The sequence below is a fragment of the Megascapheus bottae genome, chromosome 16 (genome assembly GCF_031878675.1).
Source record: "Megascapheus bottae isolate mThoBot1 chromosome 16, mThoBot2.hap1, whole genome shotgun sequence".
Lineage (NCBI taxonomy): Eukaryota > Metazoa > Chordata > Mammalia > Rodentia > Geomyidae > Megascapheus > Megascapheus bottae.
Genome location: NC_143524.1, coordinates 55,664,524 through 55,688,652, shown reverse-complemented (window position 1 = coordinate 55,688,652; position 24,129 = coordinate 55,664,524). Strand labels below are relative to the sequence as shown.

At 40.6% G+C, this 24,129-nt stretch overlaps 1 protein-coding gene across 1 annotated transcript in view; it reads left to right on the top strand.

Annotated features, from left to right (window-relative positions):
• The window catches only part of Ctsc (cathepsin C), a 35,235-nt gene extending 31,419 nt beyond the window's left edge, over positions 1–3,816 (top strand). The window contains exons 6-7 of the mRNA XM_090348590.1: positions 1,202–1,333; positions 3,284–3,816. Coding sequence (XP_090204716.1) covers positions 1,202–1,333; positions 3,284–3,786 — 635 coding nt within the window. The 3' untranslated portion in view covers positions 3,787–3,816. The remainder of the gene's footprint in view (positions 1–1,201; positions 1,334–3,283) is intronic.
• Positions 3,817–24,129: the final 20,313 nt, after the last annotated feature.

Sequence of the window (24,129 nt, the reverse complement as noted above, 5' to 3'; positions counted from 1 at the left end):
AGGTCTCCTCTTCAGATTTACTGAAAAGACTGTTTTTTATGCACTTGAGTTACTTAAATGATATAATCTGACTGTTCGTGAATCTTCTTTTACACTCATAATAAGGTTGTGCTTCCCATTATATAGTTAGGATAAAATAAGATATTAATAAATTGACATTGTAATTGTGAATTTATTTTTCTTTGGAAAATGTGTATCTCAGTGTGGTGAAAGAGGATATCTGAAAAGAATGATAATGTGTGTTTTCTTCCAAAACTGTTACAAGGAAATTCCAGTTTTGTTGCATATCTATTTCCTTATTTTTAAAATTTCTTTTACCCACACCATTTGGAGAAAAACATGGAATAAAATTGTTTATATAAATTATAATATAGCATTTTTTTCTTTTCTTCAAATGCAACTGCATTCCTAAAAGATGCATCTTAAGGAAATATCTTTGGTCCTTGAAAGAACATTCAGGAATTAAGGTGGTTCTCTTTTCTCTTCTCCCTCTTTCTCATTTAGTTATCATACTTCTCTCACCCACATCTTCCCTGTTACCTACCTTAAATACCATATTTATCTTTATACTCAATTCTTCATCTTTCCTGGGCCATTGTTATGTTCTGTCTCCTCTGCTCAGGCTAAATTCAACTCTACAACAAATGCATAGCTGGGTTATTCTTAGGGGTAAATACACCTTCTGTGCCTGTCTTATTCTGATTAGGCTGAGGAACCCTTAAGTGACAGAAATACATTGGGCAGTGTTCCACATACATTGGTTAGGAAGTCTAAGATCAAGATGGCTTCAAGTTCAGTTTTATGGTAATGCCCCTCTTAGTTCTCAGACTGGTTCTTTTGGCTATCACCCCACACAGTAGACTAGATAGGATAGCTATCACTTTGAGTGTTGGGCTTTCAACATGGATTTGGGGGCTAAGAGGGATGACTCAATATTGTACTGCATTAGAGGTCATTAAAACCCAGTTTATAGTTATCTGTTGGTTTGATGGCTTAGAATACTATAGATACGACTATTTCAACAGAATTTCAGATGCTTTAGACACAACAGTTGAGATACTGATACTGAGAAACAGCAACTCGAGATAAATACATTAATGCATTACATTCAACCTGGTTTTGCATTATTCATGACATATCAAGTGTCTGTTGGGTTGTATAATATACAGATATAAACACACATGTTCTTTTTCACCCATAGGATCTTGTGGAAGCTGCTACTCTTTTGCCTCCATGGGTATGCTCGAAGCAAGAATTCGTATATTAACCAATAATTCTCAGACTCCAATCTTGAGTCCCCAAGAGGTTGTATCTTGCAGCCAGTATGCTCAGGGTAAGTGTAATTTCAGGCTTTATTTATTGTGAATAATCAGCCATTGTTGGCAACTGCACAAAGATGGCATAGTAGAAGATGAACATCCATAGTCAGCAAACCTCATGACATGTGGCCCCACTGCTTGTTAATGGGTGACTCTTCTGGCGTTTTCTCTTTCCACCACCAGAATTGATAGTTCCCCATGCACTGAGCACTAACACATACACACTTGCCTAACCCACTTGCATCGAATTGTGAGAAACAGTTGTCATCTCTACTCACAGGTCAGAAATGGGCACAAAGACATTGTATAACATTATAAGGATCATCTGGCTTTCCTATTCTTTGAGATTTCAGTTCCAACTATATGGTCTCATTCCAAAACGTGCTTCTTATTAAGTGGTACTAATTCTGGTTTCTTTCTGAGAGAGTTTTAGCATTTGGCACTCCAAACAGGCCCTGTGTTATATATGAAGGAAGCCCAGCTACAATGGATTCAGATGAATCACAGAATTCAGACAGAACTACAACTTTTGTTACTGGAAAGTAAAAATGATTTTAACCAGAAGCAGAGTGATGAATAGATATAAGGTTACAACAATGTCCCAGAACCTGAGGACTGCAGGAAAAGAAGGGAGTACATTTTGGTATGAGATTGACATGGAAAACTTGCTTGAGGATCAGCCAGGGCTTCCTCTGGCTGTTTGACAGTGACAGTATCATGTCTATGCTTTTGTAGTACATTATCAATTTAATCCCCGAGGAATGCTGTTGACCACACATACTTAACAGATAAGAAAACAGGTACAGAGAAGCTTTTTCTTGTTGCTTTTGCCAATCCCGGGGCTTGAACTCCAGGCCTGAGCACTGTCCTTGGACCTTCTCCAGGCTAGAGCTCTACCACTTGAGCCACAGTACCACTTCCAGCTTTTTCTATGTATGTGATACTGAGGAACTGAAACCTGGTCTTCGTGTATGCTAAGCAAGTACTCTACCACTAGGCCAAATGCCCCACCCAGAACTTAAATTCTTAACACTATTTTGTTTGTCTGTTTTAAAAAAAATTTTTTTTGTGGTTTGAACTCAAGGTATTTCATTTGCTAGGGCAGTGCTCAGTCACTTGAGCCGTTCCCTCAGCTCTGTACTTTTTCTGGTTATTTTTGAGTTGGGACTCACTTCCTATGAGTGTGTTCATCAGAGCCACAACTAGCCTAGGTTAGGTGTTCTATCCCTGGAATGACAAGTGTACAGCCTCCCTTCATAGAAATGGAATCTCATAGACTTCCATCTGGGCTGGAGCTAAGGATGACAGCATAACTGTGCCCAGCCATATTCTTCCTGGGCTGTCTTCAAACTGTGATTCTTGCATTGTAAGTCTCTCAACTAGCTAGGATTTCAGGCAGGAGCCACCAGCACCCAGACCTTCACACAACTTTAGATTTAAGCCTGAGGCTTCCAGGCTTCTGACTGGGCCATAGCTTTTTTTCCTTGCTATCTGCTAAGTGAATATGTCAGACAAGATAACGTAAAACGATAATTTTCCAGGGGAGAAACAGTCAGGATAGTTCTGTTCTGGCTGCCAAGTGACATTTAAAGTAAGAACAATTCTAGGACTGGCAAAGAATAATGGAGTAGATTCCTAGGTGCTGGCAGCTCACCCCTGTAATCCTCGCTCCTCAGGAGGCTGAGAGCTGAGGATCCTCTGAGACTCTTTTTTCCAAATAACCAGCAAAAAGCCAGGGGAGAGGCATGTCTCAAGTAGTAGAGCACCAGCCTTGAGTTGAGAAAGCTAAGGAAGAGAGCAAAAGCCCTGAGCTGAAGCCCCAGGGGTGGCATAGAAAATTCAACTAGTGAACGAATGAATGGTGGAGTATAGAAGCAAAAATAAGGCACAGCACAGTTTCAGCTGTGCCCTTCTCGGATAGCTGGGCAATAACGAACCTTGCACATTGTGCTGTTCCTCCCCAGGATGTGAAGGTGGCTTTCCCTACCTCATTGCGGGGAAGTATGCCCAGGATTTCGGGGTAGTGGAAGAGGCCTGCTTCCCCTACACGGGCAGTGACTCCCCGTGCAAGCTGAAGGAGGACTGCTTCCGCTACTTCACCTCCGAGTACCACTACGTGGGAGGCTTCTATGGGGGCTGCAACGAGGCCCTGATGAAGCTCGAGCTGGTCCACCACGGGCCCATGGCAGTGGCTTTCGAAGTGTACAATGACTTCCTGCATTACCGCGGCGGCATCTACCACCACACCGGCCTGAGCGACCCCTTCAACCCCTTCGAGCTCACCAATCATGCTGTGCTGCTGGTGGGCTATGGCAGGGATCCAGAAACGGGGTTGGATTACTGGATCGTGAAGAACAGCTGGGGCAAGCAGTGGGGGGAAGAAGGCTACTTCCGGATCCGCAGGGGAACGGACGAGTGTGCCATTGAGAGCATTGCGTTGGCCGCCACGCCCATTCCCAAGCTGTAACTCTGACTGCCCAGTGCGCGCTTGGCGCACGCTGCGCTCCCGGATGCCCAGGCAGCGCCCGGGCCCAGTACGCACAGCGCGCATCCCACACCCACCCAGCGTGCGCGTGCGCACACCCGACGCCTCTGCAACCTCCAGGTCAGCAGCCGCCAAAAACATTTCTGGGAAGGGTTTTGTCTTTGAAATTCAAATAACCCTCATTTTTTTTTATGGCCTTTCCCATCAGCCACTGGCTTTTGTTTCTCTGCCTACTGAATCAGACATGTTTACTGGTTATTTGTAATTCAAACTGATGTCATGCTTTCGTTAAAAAAAAAAAATTATGTGGAAGCACAGAGCTCATGCTAAAATTGTGTAAGTCGCAAAGTAAGCCAATGATCATTAAACTTTTTTTTTTTTAGCGATGTTCATATTGGTATAATTTCTGTGTGTGAGATCCACTGGTAGAAACTATTTTAAACATATGTTAACCTATAAATTTGCTTCTTTAAGGAAGAAAACGTTTGAGAACATCTCAATTAGAAAACAACAAAAAAAAAAGGTTCACTTTTATGACAGGGAATACATTCAGATAATACTTATTGAACCCCATAGTCCTAGGTAGATAACTCAATAAGCCACGGGCATAGAATTTTTAAGTTAAGAGTGCCCAAGGCTGGCGCTCTTGACTTCTGACTTTTGGATGGTTAGAGGCCCTGAGACTTCCCTGTTTAGGCTAGGTTCAAAATTTGTGCCTCATATCTTAGCCTTCTAGGATTATAGGCATGAGCCAAAGGCACGCGAAGAAAAAGACCTCCATATTTGTAAATACTTTAGGGTGTATGCCCTGCATTTGAGAATACTAGCTGACCCTCTGACCTTTGCTGATGAGCTGTAACAACTTAATGAGAGACAGTACCAACACAGGTTTGAGTGGGTCTTGGGATCTCTCAAGGGTATTTCACAATGGTAGAAGACCTTGGCTCAGTAAATGGTTGTCATCCATTAGAAATAAGGTGACTGAAAAGTTAGGCAAGCAAAGCTTGAGCATGAGTATTTGGAAATTTCAGCTTGACATGTTAAGTTTGAATGTTTGTCTGGAACCTCACATCCTTTTTGCATTGTAGGTCACCAAAACAAATTACTACTCTTGAATAGAAGATACTCCAGAAGTAGACAGCACACTGTAGTTTTTGTTTGGAGGAGTTTTTGTGTTTATTTTTTTCTGTGCTTGGGTGGGATTGTGGGGGCCACGGGGGACCCTGAACTCAGGGTCTAGTCTCAACACTCAAGTATTTTCACTCAAGGCTGGCCACGGGTCCACTTCTGGCTTTTGGTGGCAGGTTTGAGATAAGAGTCTCACAGACTTCCCTGCCTGGGTCAGCTTTGAATCACAATTTTGAGATCACAGCCTCCTGAGTATATAAGATGATAGGCAAAAACCAGTCACCTGGCACCTTTTTTTGTTTGAGACAGAATCTCACTATGAAAGTCAAGCTGACCTTGAACTTAATGTGGAATTACAGGTATGTACTACCATACCCAGAAGTGCTGTATTTAAAGTGTGGTTTCTTGTGTTTCCTGGCATCTTCTATGTACCTTTAACCTTTTACCATGTAGTATCAAGGAAGCAGAGTCTCTGATTGGCAGATAACCAAGGCCTTTATCATCTGTGGGTCTCTAACAAAACATTGATGTTCCTGTTAGCAGTAGGATGTAATTTCAGTCCTATATTACACCTACTCTGATGGTTCTATGAACATGTAAACAGATTAAATCAATCAAGAATTCACTTTTCACTAACATGTACAGGTATATTATGTCAGCTTTATAGACAGCAATGGGCTAACAAGTATTACAGCACCTCAGGAAGGCCACATGGTTTTAGGATGGCTCATCATTGGTATGCATTCAGCACTTGACATACTATTGGAAGGCTAAATAAAGGCGTGCATCTAATAGTCTGAGTACCACTTCTTTGAAAACATTCTTTTGCTAGGGGAAAAGCAAGATGATTGAGAGGGGTTGGGGAGAGGGGAAGTGGGAGAAAAACATGAGAAGGGATATGAATGGTCAAGAAATAATGTACCTACTACCTGACAAATGTAACTGTAACCCCTTTATCTGTAACCCTGACAATTAAATACAGTAAAAAATTCTTTTGTTATTATAAGGGTGCTATACAGAGAGGCTATAGTTATGTAATTTAGGTAATGTGTACATTTCCTTTTGAACAATGTCAAATCTTCCTATACTCTCTCCCAGTTTTGAGTACTAGTTTTTACATGCTTGGTACTTCCACAACAGGGGTTTGAAAAGATATGAATTTTGCAGGTTGCAAGAGAAATTTCCAGGACCAGAACTCAGGTTGTACTGCACTTCAGCCTGGCATAGTCTTTAGTGGGCTACAGCTTTTCTATAAAATTTACTGCTGATTTCCACCAACTATGACAAATGGAGTCTGTCAAAGGAGTAGCCTACGTCATATGATTAGCCATTAATGGAGCAAGTTTCATTATCTAAAATTTCTTCGCATTTGTGCTCATTAAACATATAATCACTTGAGTACCAGTGGCTCACCCTGTCATCCTAGCTTCTCAGGAGGCTGAGATCTGAGGATCATGCCAGCTAGGGAAGTACAGGATATTCCTATTTCCAATTAACCATCAAAAAGCCAGAAGTGGGTTGTGGTCACATGATAAATCATCAGCCTTAAAGAAAAAGCTGACTGAGAGGTCAATGCCCTAGTATCTGCAGAAATCAAATCAAATCAGAATTTGACAATTGCACAGACTAAGCAACTGAAATATATACAGGAAGGAAGGAAAGGAGGGAGGGAAGGAGAAAGGGAGAGAAGGGTGGGGGAAGGGGTGGGGACTGAGTATGTCCTGGGATCATCTAACCAATGTGTAACAGTTTGGAAACTAATTTTTCCAGTGTGGCGATTTCAACACTTATAGCTGACCTCTAATAAAGGTACAATTTTGTTGTAAAGTAGGGATTTCCTGAACAAAATCGCAGACTTTTAGTGAAATCAAAATCTCTTCCAATAGGAAGTACTTCAAATTGTGTGCTGGCAGCATGGAGGATCACTTGGCCACTGGACATAGTAAAGTATTAACTGTAATATATTGACCTCATTGAACTCTGTTGCTGGTGTAAAGTGTATATTTAAAATGTCTGAAATTTTCTGAGCTGTAAAATAATTGAAACGTCAGCAGACCTTCTGGTCCGCATGGTGACAGAAAACAAGTCATGAAAGATGAACTGTTCTTGGGCAGAAAATGCAATGTGTGTGTTCCTTGGAGTGTTTTAAGAACAATCTTTCAAAAGTTTGCTCATCAAGATCCATGTTCTCCTGAGCTATTTAGAGGTAGAAGTTGCTGGTGGTACATGCCTGCCTGTAATCTTAGCTAATCAGGACGCTGAGATCTTAAGACAGGGGTACAGAGTGAGCCAAACAACAAAGTCTCAGGGTCCATCTCCAATGAAACTACAAAACAGCCAGGCTGGAGGCATGACTCAAATGTTAGAGTACCAGCCATGCAAAAAAAAAAAAGGGATTATACAAGGCTATTCATGCTTCAGGGTGTAAGCACACAAATAATTAAATAGAAGGAACAAGTTTAACCTCTCTTTTACCAAGTTAGAGGCTGTGATGATGTTGATATAGTACTTTAACTTTGAACTTCATATCTGAAAGAAAAATTACTTTTAAAAATGTAAATCTCTAGGAAGCTAAGAAAAAAAAGCGTGATAAACTTCCAGCTCCCTAAATTGAGACAAAATAGCAGATTCGTTTCCTCCTCTAATGCAAAAGGTCTGAAGAGATTGAAATCCCAGCAATCAATTGGAAAGACATAAGTTGGAGCAATAGCTTTCCCACAGACTGTAGTCATGCATTAAAGTAATCATTGAGATGATTTATTATTTCTTTTGGTAATGTGTTTTCTGAACTTCCAAAAGTATTGAATAGTTTCAAGGTAGTTTGAGATAAATGACAGAATATGAATGATTTTACTATCAGATTTTATAAACTCCTACCCTCTTGTGGGGTTTCTGGAGAGCTAAAGTAAAAACCTCATGTTTCCTTTAGACTATTTCTTTGCCATCATAAGAAATTCATTCTGTTCCCAGAAAAGAGCCCCACACATTTGGTTCAGCAGCTGAGATTCAGTTGAGTCAAGGGAAGAATCTATAGAGGTGAACAAAACAGCACAATGCTGAAAAATGACCATGAATTTGCATTTCAGACAACCCTGAATCTGAGTCCTGGCTCCTCTGATATGTTATTAAAGAGAAGTCTAGTTGTTCAATGTATTTGCATATCTGTGTTCAAGAGTTATTCCAAAGTCTAAAAGAATGTTTGTTTGTTATATTTAACTTTGTAAAAAAATGTATTTTATTATCAGGGCAAGGTATAGAGGGGTTACATTGCTCAGGTAGTCAGTATATTACTTCTTGAACATTGATACTCCTTTGCTAATACTAGAGCGTGAACTCAGGGTTGTACTTACTGGGCTAGCACTCTACCAGTTTGGGCTTTGCTTCCACCCTTGCCTTTTACTGGGTATTTTGGAAAGAGAGTCTCACAAACTTCTCTGCCTGGTGTGGCCTCAAGCTGCAATCTTCCCATTTTTAGCCACCTGATTAGCTAGAATTATAGATGAAAAGTGTCAATGCCCTGTACCAGGGTAAAGATGGAATATAAAATAAACTAACAGTAAGTGAGTTACTTCTAACAGGAGGGACCATTGAAGATGCAGGGCAGGTAGGAGTCAGTAAACTGCATGCAGCCCAGTGACACCTGTCCACAGGTAACTGTGATAGCCACCTTCGGCAAAGACCCACTTGGTGACAAGGGAAGCCCTATGTGCATTATGTCTTATTTAGTTCCTTGTAAAGGTGCCACTTTCCAGGAAAGTAATATGGCCAGATAACTGACTTGTCTTAAATCAGCACAGAGCTCCTACATTTTCCTGGGATTTATAACTAGCTTTATGATAGGCATAGTGCAGTAAGAACATGGGTCTAACCGTGGCACCATCTTGGCAACGTGGTGGACGATAAGGAATTGGGCCTAACTGCTGCCATCTTGTCTTCTTGGAGAATGAAGGGGAAGTCCCACCCCCAGGTGATTGGGCATATCTGAGTTCATAGAGGCAGGGGCAGGGGATTGAACAATAGATTACTTGACCTGCCAATCCTGTGCCATGAACTCTCGAGTTTCCTACGATCCTGCCCCCTGACCATGGCTATTTAGGCCTCAGCTGCCATTTGGGGCATCCATACCTCATCTCTCGTGACACTCATCTGGTCACCCTGGCATCCCGCTTCAACTCTCCCTTAGAATTGATCTGAGTTGTCGATATTGGTTTTGTGCCCTTTCTCTACTACGGTCATGGCTCAGTTTTCTAACAGTGGTAAGTGTATTTGAGGCTGCAAGTTCTTTGGGGAACCTGTGTCTGCCTGCAATAAAGATTCCCGACTCGACCTCTCAAAATGTGGCTTCTGGGTATTTCACAATTGAATTCCCTTATAATAATAGCTCTGAACTACTGTGTCTGCTTTTCTTGGGTATCTTTCCCCTACCTTCCCAGGTGTGTGTGTTGATTTTCCAGACTTTGGGCTCTTTTGTTCTACTTTGTCTTTTTTTTTTTATAGGTAATTATTGTGTTTGCACAAGCCCTAAGAGACCTGGAGGGGTGCTTTATGTATACTAAACTAGTATAAAAAGACTTAACAGCTTGCCTAGCATGCACGAAGACCCGGGTTCGATTCCTCGGTACCCCACATACATAGCAAAAAGCCGGAAGTGGTGCTGAGCCTCAAGTGCTAAGCTTGAGAAAGTCCAAAGACAGTGCTCAAGCCCTGAACTCAAGCCCAGGACTGAAAAAAAAGAAAAGACTTAACAGCAGAGTGATATCCAGGTCTGGGTCTGTTTCCTCTCGAAGTAACAGGATACCAGACACTGGTTAGTGTATAAAGAGAGAATTATTTTGTTTCACTGTTTGTGTGAGAAGAACACAGTCACAGCACTAGCAGCTCCTAAAGTTGGACCTACCCTGCTTCAAGGCAGAAACTTGAAAGGAAGCAGGTGCCTGTGGAAAAGAGAAAAAAAGGAGGAGGACACTTAAACTTCGTAACTACTAAGGCAGCAAACCTAATGTTCAGCAGACTGGCAACCACTGCCAAAATGCAAATGGAAGGGATTTTCTAGAAAGGCCCTCACTCAGCCCTACCTACAAGAAGATTATTTTATCTGGTGTTCAATGGAAAAGGAGGTGTTAAGGACAGTAGCATTTCTTCTAATCAAATAAACAAAGAAAGATGATTGAGCCCTCTTTCCAGAACTTTATGAACCTCAAGCATATCAAATTGAAATGAGTTCATGAAGCACATTGGAGTTCACAGAAAACTTAATGTCAATCCAAGTACTTCACGATTGCTTTCTATTTGTTTACACAACCTATCTGCTGGGATTTTGACATTTGGGATAATGTAAGAACAAAAAATAGGGATCGCAGACGTTTTGGAATGAATTTTTATTACATTCAGCTAAGAGGCATTTGCCACGAAGAGTTTTGACATCAGAGAGCATCCAGAAAGCATCTCTTAGGGGAAAAACTTCTTTATTATATTTGGAAAAACTTTGTGAACTCATCGTAGTATTATTTACAGTTATAAAAAGTGGGAAACAACCTAGAGGTCCAACAAATAGGAAATACATCATTTCTAGCACAGAAGTTTGACAATTATTGTACAATATTCAAAGTAACTGCCCCACCAGGCATAACAATATACGAAATATTTACGATGAAATATGTGGGGGAAATGATGCAGGGTTTTGTTATGTAAGATGCAAATAGATATGGAAATTCTTCCAAAAGGGCAAGAAGATTATAAATGGCTGAACAAGTAATGTTTTGGGTTTTTTTTTTTTTTTGCTCTCGACTTAGGTCTTTAATGGCTTTCAGTAACATTTTATAATTTTTTTCATATTTTTCTTTTTTATAAGTAATATTTTTATTGTTAAATTATAGAGATGGCAGGCTTTATCACATAAATATGCTCTAATTTTTTTCCCTTCACACACCCAAAGTCATTCACTTTTTGCCTTTTGCACATAGCAACGCATTCTTTTTTTCTGGTACTAAGGTTTGAACTTAGGGCCTCCTCATTCTTGCTTGTTTTTTGTCAGTCAAGGCTGGTTCTCTACTATTTGAGCCATACTTCTACTTCTGAGTTTTCCTGGGCAATTGTCTTGCAAACTTTTCCATCTGGCTGACTTTGAACTGCAGTCTTCAGCTCTGAGCATCTCAGATGACATTCTTTCCTTCCTTCAACCCAGGAGGTTTCAGACATGTATTTTATTTTATTTTTTGCCAGTCCTGGGGACTGAACTCAGGGCCTGAGCACTGTCCTTAGGCTTTCTCAAGGCTAGAGCTCTGCCACTTGAGCTACAGCACTCCTCTGGCTTTTTCTATATATGTGGTACTGAGGAATGGAACCCAGGTCTTTGTGCATGCTTGGCAAGCACCCTACTGCTAGGCAATACTCCCGGCCCATATTGTTTTGCTTCCTATCTTCTCCTCTACCTCTAAAGTCTGTCTTTTTCCAAGTCATTTCTTTGTAACTGTTCACATAAAATTTATTGAATTCCTCCTGATTGCTGAAAAATGTTCAGTTTTTTTTCTCTTATACCCACACCAGGGCTTAACTTCAGAGTTTTATGCATTCACTGGGCTTTCTTGCTCATTCTTGGTGTTCTACCACTTGAGCCACATCTCCAGCCTGATGTTTTGCTGATTAGTTGCTGATGAAGTCTCTCAGTCTTTTCTGCCTTGGCTGGCTTCGAACCTGGATCCTTCAGACTTCAGTTCCCTTTGTAGCTAGAATTACTGGCAAGACACACAAATGCCGAGCACATCCTGTCTTCCTTCCCTTTGATACTTGTTTATACCTTTATGACTGCATTTCCTGACATTCGGCTCTCTATTTCTTTACATATTTCTGGTCCTTCATCCACCCCTACAATTGTATGTTTTTCCCAGCTTCTATACCAATTTCCTCTTCCCCCTCTCTACACTGTGTCTCTCAGGGAGCTCATCCATTCTCAGTCTATGCCACCTGTATCCTGCTCAGCTCCTAATATGGTCTCTAACTCTATACTCTTATGATCTATTGTGGTGCACTACAGCTTTTCTTGGATTGTTTTACTTCTGTAGTTTACAACACTTTGATTAAGATGTGAACCCCTGAGCTACAGAGACACCTGAATGTCCAGGTCAGAAACAGTCAGAGGTGGTTCCATCAGTTAAGCTCCTGGTGAGGCCTTGGATGCACAGGCTCCTTGCTAGCTGATGAGTAGGTTTCCATCACTGGCCCAATGTACAAGAGAATATTATCTTAAAGGAAGAAAGATCCGCACACTGGTGGTTCACACTTACACTCCTAGCTACCCAGGAGGCTGGGAACTAAGGACTGAGGTTCAAAGCCAGACTAGTCAGGAAAGTCAATGAGACTCTTATCTTCAATTAAATAGCAACGAATCAGAAGTGGAGCTGTGGAACAAATGGTAGAGCACTAGACTTGTGTGAAGACCCATTGAATTCAATCCCTAATACTGACGTGATAATTTTTTTCTAAGAAGGAGGAAAAAATTATTTGGGCTCTGGTTTCAGTCAAGCAACTTGGCTTGGTTTTTTCTGAGCTATGGTGGGCGAGCAAGGCTTTGTTGTTTGTGGTTTGAGATCACATGATGAGAAAAGCTGCTCACATTATGTGGACAGGAAGCTGAGCACATGCGCACGTGTGTGTGTGAGAGAGATAGAGAGAGAGAGAGAGAGACAGAGAGAGACAGAGACAGAGACAGAGAGACAGAGAGAGAGACAGAGGAAGAGATTTAGGCTTAAATTATAATTTCCAAAGGCACCCCTACCGCCCAAGGAATTACTCCTCTTAATTAGTTGCCATCTTTTAAATTTCTACTACCTCTTATAGTCCATCAAATTATTATTATTATTATTATTATTATTATTATTACTTTAGTGATACTCTAGTGTAAAGTCTCAGCCCTATTGCTCCCTTGCCTATCACTCTCCACCTTCAGCCTTGTTTTTCGCCAATCATTTTGGAGATGGAGTGTTAGGTACTTTTCTGCATGGGCTATCCTGGAAACATCCTGTAGGTCTCAACCTCCTGAATAACTAGGATTATGGGTGTGAATCACTAGCATTTTTCAGGCTACCTAGATTTATCTTAGCAAGATATTGACTGGTAGCAAGACATGGTGCTGAATGACAAATAGCATGATGGGTACGGTTTCTATTTAAACAGTATCCAGATTCATAAAAATGTAATAGAACATGTTTCCATGTGGCATTGAAAATATGGAAAAAGTAAACTAGATTGTTGTGTATTTGTTTGTGATAACTGTTATCATTTTAAAAAAATATCTTTTTGGAAAAGAGTTGAATTGTTTGAGGTATTTTTGTCTAATTGTATAACTTTTTTGGCAGTTTCATTTATGAAGTATTTCCTGCCAGTCCTGAGAAACTCAGCCTTACTTGCTATATTGTTTCAATCTCTGCAGCTCACAGAGGGGCAGTGTAAGAAGAATAGCAATGTCTTTTCCTCCTGGTAGCAGTAGAAATACACACACCCCACTGCAGAGCTCTAATTCCCATCCAGATCCGCTGAGAATGTTGGAATTCAGAGACATTGTAGTCTGCTGTTAATAAATATCCCTTTCCTTTTTCTGATCTGGTCATGGCTCAGAGTGAAAATGACATCCTTCATCAACCAGGACAGGGACTGATTATCAACTATTTCCATCATTGCTCAACTCTTGTGACTAGAAGGTGGCTTTGCCAGTTCTGGCTAGTTGTCTGGGTACTGCTATATGCAAACAGACCATAGGACGAACTATAAACTGGAAGTCAGCCACCCATATTCATTTCAAATTTGGGCTCTCCAAGATTTAAAAGCATAATTTTCTGGATTCCCTGACAATACTTTCTATCTTCAAATTTATTCTAACTGGATTATTTTCCCAGACTGGAAAACAGTGGATAGTTGTTATTCTGGCAGTCCCATTAAAAATGAGATATGAAAAATAATCTTTTCCTAGGGACATATGGGGGAAAATGATAAATCCTCAAGACTTGGTTTGGCAGAGATAATCTGTTCACATTGAGGAGTGTTCTGGCACTTGGCTGTGGTACTTGGCTGAGTTACCCTGGCCTACTGCCAAAATGGCCTCCAAAGCTGATCTTCAAAACTTCCAGTTAATTAAATAAGTATTGAAAGCACTTAGCAACTATTTACATATCTAAAATATGATATATTTACCTGAAATGGATTCATTATAATATATCATTTTAGCCTGCTCAAATGGCACAATTATAGCTAAAATAATTACCTTTGGTCACAGTGTCAGCTTCCAAGTCTGCACTGTGTCCCTGGCCGGTCAGTTCACCATCTATTTCCCCTGTCTGGTCAGTTTACCATCTACTTCCCCAATAAATTCACCTTTTTTTTTTTTTTTGCCAGTCCTGGGCCTTGAACTCAGGGCCTGAGCACTGTCCTTGGACTTTTTCAAGGCTTAGCACTCTACCACTTGAGCCTCAGCACCACTTCCAGCTTTTTTCTCTGTATGTAGTACCAAGGCATCGAACCCATCATGCATACTAGGCAAGCACTCTACCACTAGACCAAACTCCCAGTCCCTAAATTCACCTTTTTATATGAGACTGTCTCTGCGTGGTGGACTCTGGTGGGACGTGGAATCCCCACCCGGAGGGATGTGGAATCCCCTCCTCTTGACCCTATAACATTTTTGGTGCATTGGCCGGGAAGAGTCCTTAACCACAGAGTGACGTGTGGGTTCAAGTCCCACCGGTGGATGTGGAACCCATCGATAACGTCAGACCCAAGAGAGTCTCTTGATTATCCTCGAGGAATTCTTAACCATCGTTTTGGGGGAAGTCGCCCGGGTGAAAAGTAAAGGCCTCCGGAGGTAAATAGAAGTTGGTTGACCACTCTGTATTTCTGTACGTATATCTGGAAAGTGAACTGTGACCTAAAACAGAGAGGAAAAAGCTGGACACAGCAAGCTCTCTAAGGCCAGAGTGATCAAGGGACACCTTGATCCCCTATCAGGAGGGACGTGGAATCCTCTCCCTGGAACCAGGTCCCTAGCAAGAGGGATGTGAAATGCTCTCCCTGGGACCATCGGATCCTTGGCGGGAGGGATGTGGATCCCCTCCCCAGGACTGAGATGATACTGTGTCTTGTCAGAAAGGAAAAACTCTTGCCCTCCCTGATAGCAGTTTTTGCAGGTAGGATGGCCTTGGCTAGCTGGCTGCCAGAGAATGGAAGTCTCCACGGGGAGTCATCTCCTGAGAGTTTTTAGGGCTCCAAGTATCTTCCTCACTCTGACTGCTGCCAGGCATGCCATCAAAATTTGGGGGTACTTAAAGGTCTCTTCTTCTGTCTTGTTTTGTGAGGTGTTTTTTTTGTGTTGTGTGGTTTTGTTTTTGAAATTGGTACCAGTCCTAAATATGGATCCTTGTGATTTTTGTGTATGTATGTCTTTGTTATTTATTTGAAGTTTCTGGGCCTTGGGCCTGGTACGGCTGCTCCCGCCTGGCTGCAGTTGTAACAAGCCCTGGAAAAATTCCAGCTAAGTTGCCTTGTATACTTGAAACACAAAGGCAATTGGGTGAATCTAAGTTTAAACTTCAAGAAAAGTATTAGGTTTAATGTTTCCAATGTCTCAAAGGATTACTGCATTGTTTTAGAGAGGAACTGGTAAAAAGAATTTTTCTAAAGATCCTGAAATCTGCATTTTAAAAATCTGGTACTGTAATGCATAGAGCTGTTTACATTGTAAACATTGCATCCTGTTTAGCCCAGAGACATTAGGGAATTTGGAATGTATTTCCTTAAGTTAAAGTTTGGAGATATGTATTAGAGATTTAAATGTAAATTTGTTTATCAATGTCAGAAACTTTGCCTGTCTATTAAAACTGTTTAGATAATCAAATGCCAAGAGAAAGGACGGGGAAAACTTAGGATAGTCCTGTGTGACCATCTTTGGGGGTGAGAAGTGAACTGGCAAAAGTGTACCTCTGGGTTCCCATGGTGGAAAAGACCCTAAGGGAGGGTCCACGCTGTTGAAAGAAAATAAGCTGGCATGAAGGCTGTTCACTAAACCTGGTCAGATGGACTAAGTGGATCATCTTCGTCCTTTTTCCTTGCAGACTGACACTGAAAATCTGATGGTAAAATGTGGGTAATGTGATTAGTATTTTAAAGGAATGTTTAAAAGTTTATCTCCGTATTATTTGGTTTCATGCTACTGGATTGCAATTGGATATATTTTAGAAAAAGAAGGAAACTAAATCCAGACTTAGACTTTTGATGTACTGACGATGTTTATAGTTCTTGCATTAAGGAAAAACTTATTTGAGTTTAAACTGTGTTGGAGTTCTAGGCAGTAATCTTAACCGCAGAAAGAAGAAAAAAAATGCCTCTTCTAAAAGGAGATGCCTTCTAAAGGGAGTGCCTTGAGCCCTAGGAGGCCTGTAGGCAAAGGAAGTTCCTTGAGCCCTTAAAGGTTTTTCAAATGCAAATAAAGACTAAAGTGTTAAGTGTTTAAGCAAATATCTGTAAAAGTTTTAAAGAACATTAGAAATGGGTTTCTGAACAAAATTTGAAAGTAAAGTTGTCCTAGATGTTTGTTTCAAGAAAGAGAAAAAAGGAAAATTAGGACTACCAAAATAATTGCTTAATTGCTACTTCAGCTTGCTCTTGTAAGTTACTTTATAGCAATTTCCCACAGGCCCATGGAGAAGGATAGCAATCCTTATTCAGATGTAACTTTGGCCATAACCAAGTTCCAGGTAAGATCATGCTTAGAGACTATTTCTGAGTTAACCACCTTGTTGCTTTATTTGGAGTAAAGTGGCCTTTTGTAGGACTCATTGATCTGAAAGCTGCAGTTCTGAGCCAGCCCAGGCAAAGCATAGTCCCTGTGAGACTGTGGTATCTAATCTGATGGCAGAGTTGCTTTGGAGCTCAAAGTGGCAGAGTGCTAGCCTTGAGCTGGAGAGCTGAGGGACAGGGCTCAGGCCCTGACTTAAAGTTCAGCAACCAACCAAGTGAAATGCCAACGGGATATTTATCCCTGTGTGGAGAGACACTACTGGGACAAAAGAAACAAAGCATCCAGATTCAGAAAGCCTCTGCTTGGATGGCAGAGATGGTGTCAGATCGTATAGTCACTTGTACTTGGCCATTCAAAATTAATCAGAGCCAAGAGGTCATAGAATAGTTTGTAAGCATGCCTTACTAATGCCCGTGCCTTTCATAACTGGGCAGGAAATTGTCAATCATCTAACTGAGCGAATTTTGATTTGATACCAGCCACAGATTCAGGAAAGTTTGTGGATCTGAGGCTTGTGTCCCCATTGATCTGTATATAGGCCTACATAGGTAACTGAGTCATTGTTGGGGTCGCAGGGATTAAGTTCCCCAATCAAGAAAATGCCTTTGCAACTGGGTGCTAAGTAAGCTACACTATTGTAGCCAAAGGTTTGTGCAGTTGTTTTATATGATCTCCAGTTTGGAGTAAAATATTGCTCCTGAAATGTAATCCTGGCAACCCTTTGATAAAATAATCTAAACTTTTTAGGGTCCTTAGCTAAGGATAGAGACAACGCCCCTGAGTCAGCATGAAGAAGTTACAGAAGCTGAATCTCCGCCCATCAACCCCCTTTAGATGAAGGGACCAGAGTCATTTTTGGAAAGTGAGACAGGATAAACAGTAGTAATAGATATGCAAGAGTAGAAATTGCACTTGTGGAAAATGGTTACAGGTTCAAGTCTTGTATACCTGTCTAGAGAATCCTAGCCTCGTTTAAAGAAAATCTGGTTACTAAAAATTGACACCCTGGTATTACGTTGGAATCTCAACCCTATACTGTCCTAAAAACCAATGGGGTGCCAGCCTGCAAAAATGTGTGCTCAGTAAAAGCAACCAGGAAATCATTGGGAGACTTCACCAAAGTCAGTCCTTAGGGTAAGCTTCTCTAATCAGTCTTGCAGGTGACCCAGCAGAAGGTGTGACATTCCATTGGAGCTGCTGAGAGATGAGGCTGCTGCCACATATCCTGTCCTGCCTGATTCCATCACCCCACAGCTGTTTCCTGAGAGGACTGGAACTAAACCCTTGGTGGTGGGACATTGTATCTGTGCTAAGTTCAAAGTCCCCTAGGTTTTTGCAGCCATTATGGTGACTCTGGATGGGTAAAGGGAATTTTCCATCCAGTGCTGAACAGCCTAGAGGTGAGAGGTGCAAATGTAAATGAGGGCTATAGTCAGGTAAAGACGAGAGAAAAAATTTAGTAAAGAAAACCTTTGGAAAGGAATTGAGGAAACAAAGATAGTTTATGAATAAGGGAGGATCTGAAAGGAATTGTCTTATGTTTGTTCTACAAAAAGGGAGAAAGACAAATCCTAGAGAGTTCCTGTATGTAGTAGATGGTATGAGCATTATCTTAAGAATGGAGATTACAAGTAGAATTGGTAGGTATGTAACTGATACAAGCTGGGTCAGGATTGGTAACCTGATGTGGAACTATTCTTTGTGAGGGATTGTTATGCATGCTTCTTAGTTGTGAGAGCTTTTTCTTGGATGCAGAACTGGGAGGACACGCTATATTCCCCTCCAAACCAAAGAATGCTGTCTGCCCGACTCTGATAACAATTGTTGCCCCCCGCCCAAGCCATGTGTTATCTCAGCTGGCATTGTTAACCATGATTCAATCCAGTCCTTACAGGCCTTACGAGTTGATCTGGGGACATGTTCATCATCTGGTTTCCAGTACCCTGGCACTCAAGTGAACCTATGATGTGATTCCCAGCACTCCAACCACTGTGAAGGTAGCAGGAACAAACTATTGGTTCATCACTCCTAGGTGAAGACAGCTTGTGAAGATCCTGGACTTTCAGACTCCCCGAGAATTCACTGAGGTCCCTAGCTGAAGTTGTCCTCTAGAACAGAAGAGGACTAGATATATTGTTCTTAGAGGTTTGAGTGTCGCCCTGGGAGGAGAATGTTGCTTTTGGGTGAACCACACTGGATAGGCTGGCAGCTGTAAAGAGGCGACTAGATGAGAGAGAAAGGAAGAGACAGGGGTCCCAAGGATGGTATGAGAGATTGTCCAACTGGTCCCCCTGGGCAACTTCCCTAATCTCAGCCATGATTGGCCCACGGGTGATTATTTCAATGTTACTGTTGATTGGCCCATGTGTAATTAATGAAATGATGTCTTTAGTAAAGAAAGAATCAGAGTTATAAAACTGATGATCCCACACACCCCGTATAACCCTGTTTGTACTAAGGTAAACTAGTCAAGGATTTGACTAGGCTAAAAGAAAAGCGGGGAGTGTTAAGGGGAGCAGGGGGTGTGAAAGGGAGCAGGGACTGGCGCCACCCGGAATGCCTAAGAGTTCCCCTCCCCATTGTGGGAGGTCGACAATGGTACAGCCCAGCCACCTTTACCCTTCCAGGGAGGGGCAACCTTGACCTTCTCCCCACCCCCCAGGAGGAGGAATATCCATTTGGGGGAGGGGGGCCTGCTTTATGTGGAGACTTTCCCAATTTGCGCGCCAACTCCAAATAAGGTGATAGGTAAATTCAAACACTGGGCTGTAACCCTATTGGCTACCTGCGTGTGGCCGGAGCTGACTATGGCCCCTCTGTGTATGTAACTATCCCATTGGCCACCTGTGTGACCAGGTTGGACCACATGGGTTTTGCCCTTAAAAACCCAGCCTGAGAGCTGCTCAGGGTCACAGTGTCAGCTCCTGAGTCTGCACTGTGTCCCTGACTGGTCAGTTCACCATCTATTTCCCCTGGCCAGTCAGTTCACCATCTACTTCCCCAATAAATTCACCTTTTTATATGAAAAAAAATTACCTTTGAATTGGTAGTGTCATAGTTGCATTGTTCTTTAAGATGACTTTTGAGATCGTTGAGTTTTTAAATCTCACATTACACATAAAAAACTGAGTTTTCATAAAACCAAGAGTCCATCTGAACGCAGGGTCTTGCACTCTTGTTGGGCATTTATGCTCATGGCTAACTCTCTACCACTTGGACCATACCTCCAGTCTAGCTCTTTTGCTAGTTAATTGGAGAGAAAGTCTGGCAAATTTTTCTGTCAGGATTAACTTCAAATCTTAACTCTCATATATCAGTCTCCAGTGTACTCAGTATTAGAGGTTTGAGTCACTGGCACCTGGCTTTAATGTATATATATATATATATATATATACATACATACATACATACATATATTTACATATATATACACATATAATATATACATATATATTATATATATTAGCTGTTTTGAGTCAGTAACTCTTTCCTTAGCAGTACCTGATAGCACATTTTTAGTTAATTATACAATTACAATTTTTAGTTAATTATAACTTCGGAGAATTACTTAGGTCTTTTTAAAGATAAGCACTGCTTTACTATTCTTGAAAATATAATTTCCATGACTGATCTATTGCGATCAAACAGGTATGGGCTGAGCACCCTGGATAACACCTGCTTTAGAAGGCTGAAACGGGCAATTACAGTTTGAGGCTGGTTCACAAGACTACATCTCCAATTAACCAGCAAAATCCCTAACTGGATGTGTGGCTCAAGTGTGGGGTCCTGCATTCGCACCTTTGAAAAGTCACAACATACAGCAAACAACAACAACATCACAAACCCCAGGAAAACAAATGTGATCATGTTTATCTACAAAGGGTCCCATAATTAATCATTTTCTGCTTCCATAAGATAGGAATGTTCATGTTCTTTTTTTTTTTTTTTTTACTTTTTTTTTTTTTTTTTTTTGCCAATCCTGGGCTTGAGCTCAGGGCCTGAGCTCTGTCCTTGGACTTTCTCAAGGCTAGAGCTCTACCACTTGAGCCTCAGCACCACTTCTGGCTTTTTTCTATGTATGTGGTACCAAGGAATCGAACCTGGGTCTTCATGCATGCTAGGCAAGCACTTTAACCACTAGGCCAAAATCCCAGCCCTCATGTTCTTTTTTTATTAATTTATTAACATTGATTTTTACATCATATTTCAAGTGACATGTTTAACAAATGAGTATTCAAGAAGAGAATCTCTATACCAAATACCTTTTTGTTGTTGTTGTTAGACAAAAAGAAAAGCAACATAGTGACTTATCTGGGTTAAAAGCCAAAAATATTAACATATTATCTTTGGGTTTGATAATAATTCTGGCTCAGTTCAATCTCGTGTATGATGTTTGCTGTCACCTCTCAGTATTGGGAAAGGGAGATTAGAAGCTGATAAAAGAAAAAATCCCTGGAAAGCAGTGTCATAGTCCTTGACCCAAGAAGCAGTCTGGGAGTGTGGATAATTTAGTACGGAAGGAAAGGAAGTAGCAATCCAATATAAAGAATTCAGTGAAACATGGCACACAACCCAGAAATTTCTGTCTCCCAGATATTTCAGGGAGACATTTTTCAACAGTGGATGGAACAGGAATCCTGAAGCTTCCTTAATAAACATGCTTTTCAATTTTGGGAAAAGATTTCCAGTTAGTGCCTGTGATGTAGGTAGGTACACAGTCAGGATCTGTTAAAAAATACTTATGCTCTCCAATAAACACTGAAATAATGATGAAAAGAAAGAATTGTCTCCAAAACTAAAGCAAAATTTACTTCTGCAGAAAGGTACAACATCAGCCAGAAATCTAACAAGTAAGCAGGCAGAGCAGGCAGGCTTTTCTCCCATTGATTACTTAACCAACAGCCCCCCCCCCCACTAAGATTGGTTGAGCTCAGATTTACAATCTGCTCATGATTGGCTAGTTTGAATGGGGTAAAAGAGGTATTTACATAGGGTGCTATTAAAGGACTTTGAAATGAGATTAAAAGCATATAAATACTCTCAAGAGTCACTTTCTTGTTCATTTGTTGAACAATCTGAGGTATGTCTTAATCGCATTTTGGGGGAAAACAATACAAAACCTTATATTTCAAAAATCCTTATCACAAAGTAGTTCTTTTTTTAATTTGTGTGTTTTTTGTTGTCTCCCCCCGCCCCCCCTTGCTTTTTGCCAGTCCTGGAGCTTGAACTGAAGGCCTGGGCACTGTCTTTGAGCTTTCTCAAGGCTAGCACTCTAACACTTGAGCCACAATTTCACTTCTCGCTTTTTCTGTGTATGTGACACAGAGGAATAGTACAAATTTCTGTTGTTAAGGAAAGCTTAACTGGAAGCAGATTGGTGTAACAAGGAGGCTGATGTATCTTCAATTTGCTGTATAAATCTGACTTTCATACTTGTCAGACTTTTTGTTCCAAATTTCAAATCATTTCACACTTATTATCTGTTTCTAATGAGCTGGTGAACTTTGATGATGAGCTTCAAAATGTTTGTTTCCTAGCATTAAATTCATAACCAACAGGCAGAAAATACTTAATTCTTCTCAGTGAGAACTAGAAAGTGGAAGTGAGCAAAACATAGAATGAGCAGAGAGAACAAGGCAGGAAATACCACGGTAGGTGGGTTAGACACGGCAGTGTAAGGAGTCCCTTCTTGAATCATATATCTAATATGTGGATATGGATGTGTGCATTTGTCTCTGGGGATTGAACCACCATCCTCATGCATGTCAGGCAAACATTCTACCCAAAACATCTCATCCCCACCCTTACCGAGGTTATTTTTCAGTCTCTGAATTGAAGCGTTGGGTGCTGGGCAGTTTCCTGAGTTCTGCAGACTTTTGGAGGGAGGTGCTGCACACCTATGACTTGAATGGGAGGGGTTTTCCTTCATGACATCTTCTAGAATGCAGTACCCAGAGACACCGTCCTTAGCTATCTTCCGTCACCATCAAACTTGGAAGCTGATCTCAGTACTTAAAAATATTTATTATTACAGAGCCAACAGACAAGATAATATAATGGCATTCGCAGGGAAGTGGATGAATCTAGAGCGAATCATGTTGAGTGAGACAAGTCAAGACCTAAGGAACAACAGGCGCATGGTATCCTTAATATGTGGCTATTAAATCCAAAGACTACAAGAGCTAGGACTCAATAACTGCATACCCAAAGCTATGAACATGGTAATGGAAATATAAACATAACTATATAGACATAAAAACAAATGACTCTATAGACATAATGTTTTATTTCATAAATTAATATGTTTCTATGACATACAAACCCTTAGCCTAATTTTGATTAAGTTCTAAATACTAAGTCCCAGTGATTGTAAATAGAGATTCCCCCCTTGAACACTTGATTGTCAAACTTGTCATTTAAAATATGATGTAAAAATCAATGTTAATAAATTCTTTAATAAAAAAGTTAAAACAATATTTATTATAGCAGAAAAAAGATGACATATAATTACATTTGCATTAGTATTGCTAAAATTCATCTATGCTTAAATCCAGATATTACTTTATAGAGAAGTAAATAAAATATAGTCCTACAAAGTCATTCTGTCACATCATGTACTTAGACTTATGGAAGAAAATGAAAGGGAATTGTTCTATTGTGCTGAGAAACAGAAAATAAAATTACAGAAGTAGGCTTTGCATTTGTATCTTAGTTTCTTTACCTGGAAAATGAGGATAAAGAAAGCACCTATGTTGTCTTGCTCTTAAGCATAGAAGACAACTCCCCAAAACCACATAAAAACACCTTGGCACTGAGTGTTTAATGAATACTAATCACGGCTTCCTGGTAGATCAGAGATATTCTGTGGTGATTTGTTCTAAATATGACTGCCAATATCCAGGCAAGAATGAAATTCTGGCGTCTTTTAGGCTTCTTTGTGATGGATAATAAGGCTTACAACTTTTTTTCAACACTTCTTGATGGGTGAAGTCTTTTGAAGGACCTTACTTACAAATGTTTTGCTTAAGAAGATGAAGGATCCAAAACCATTTGAACAATAACTTGGCAGGGAAGAGAGGCTTTGTTAGCAAAAAGTGGGAGAGCTATGCTTTCTGAAGGGTTGGGGTATGGAAGTTCTCTAATATTATCTAATATCAAATACTTATTGTATGTTGATCTGGGTTACTTTGTGCCATATATTTCAATTAGTTGGCACATGATTATTCTTTGTTTTAGAATATGATTATTCTTTCTGGCACATGATTATTCTTAATCTTAATTTCACTAACAGGATTAAGAGCTAATATTATTATTGTTAAATATTACTGTATGATCTGAATATGTTTTTATAAAATCCAAAGCCACTTAAAATTATTTCTAAAGCTGCCTTGGTTTTAGTCTTTAAGAGGTCA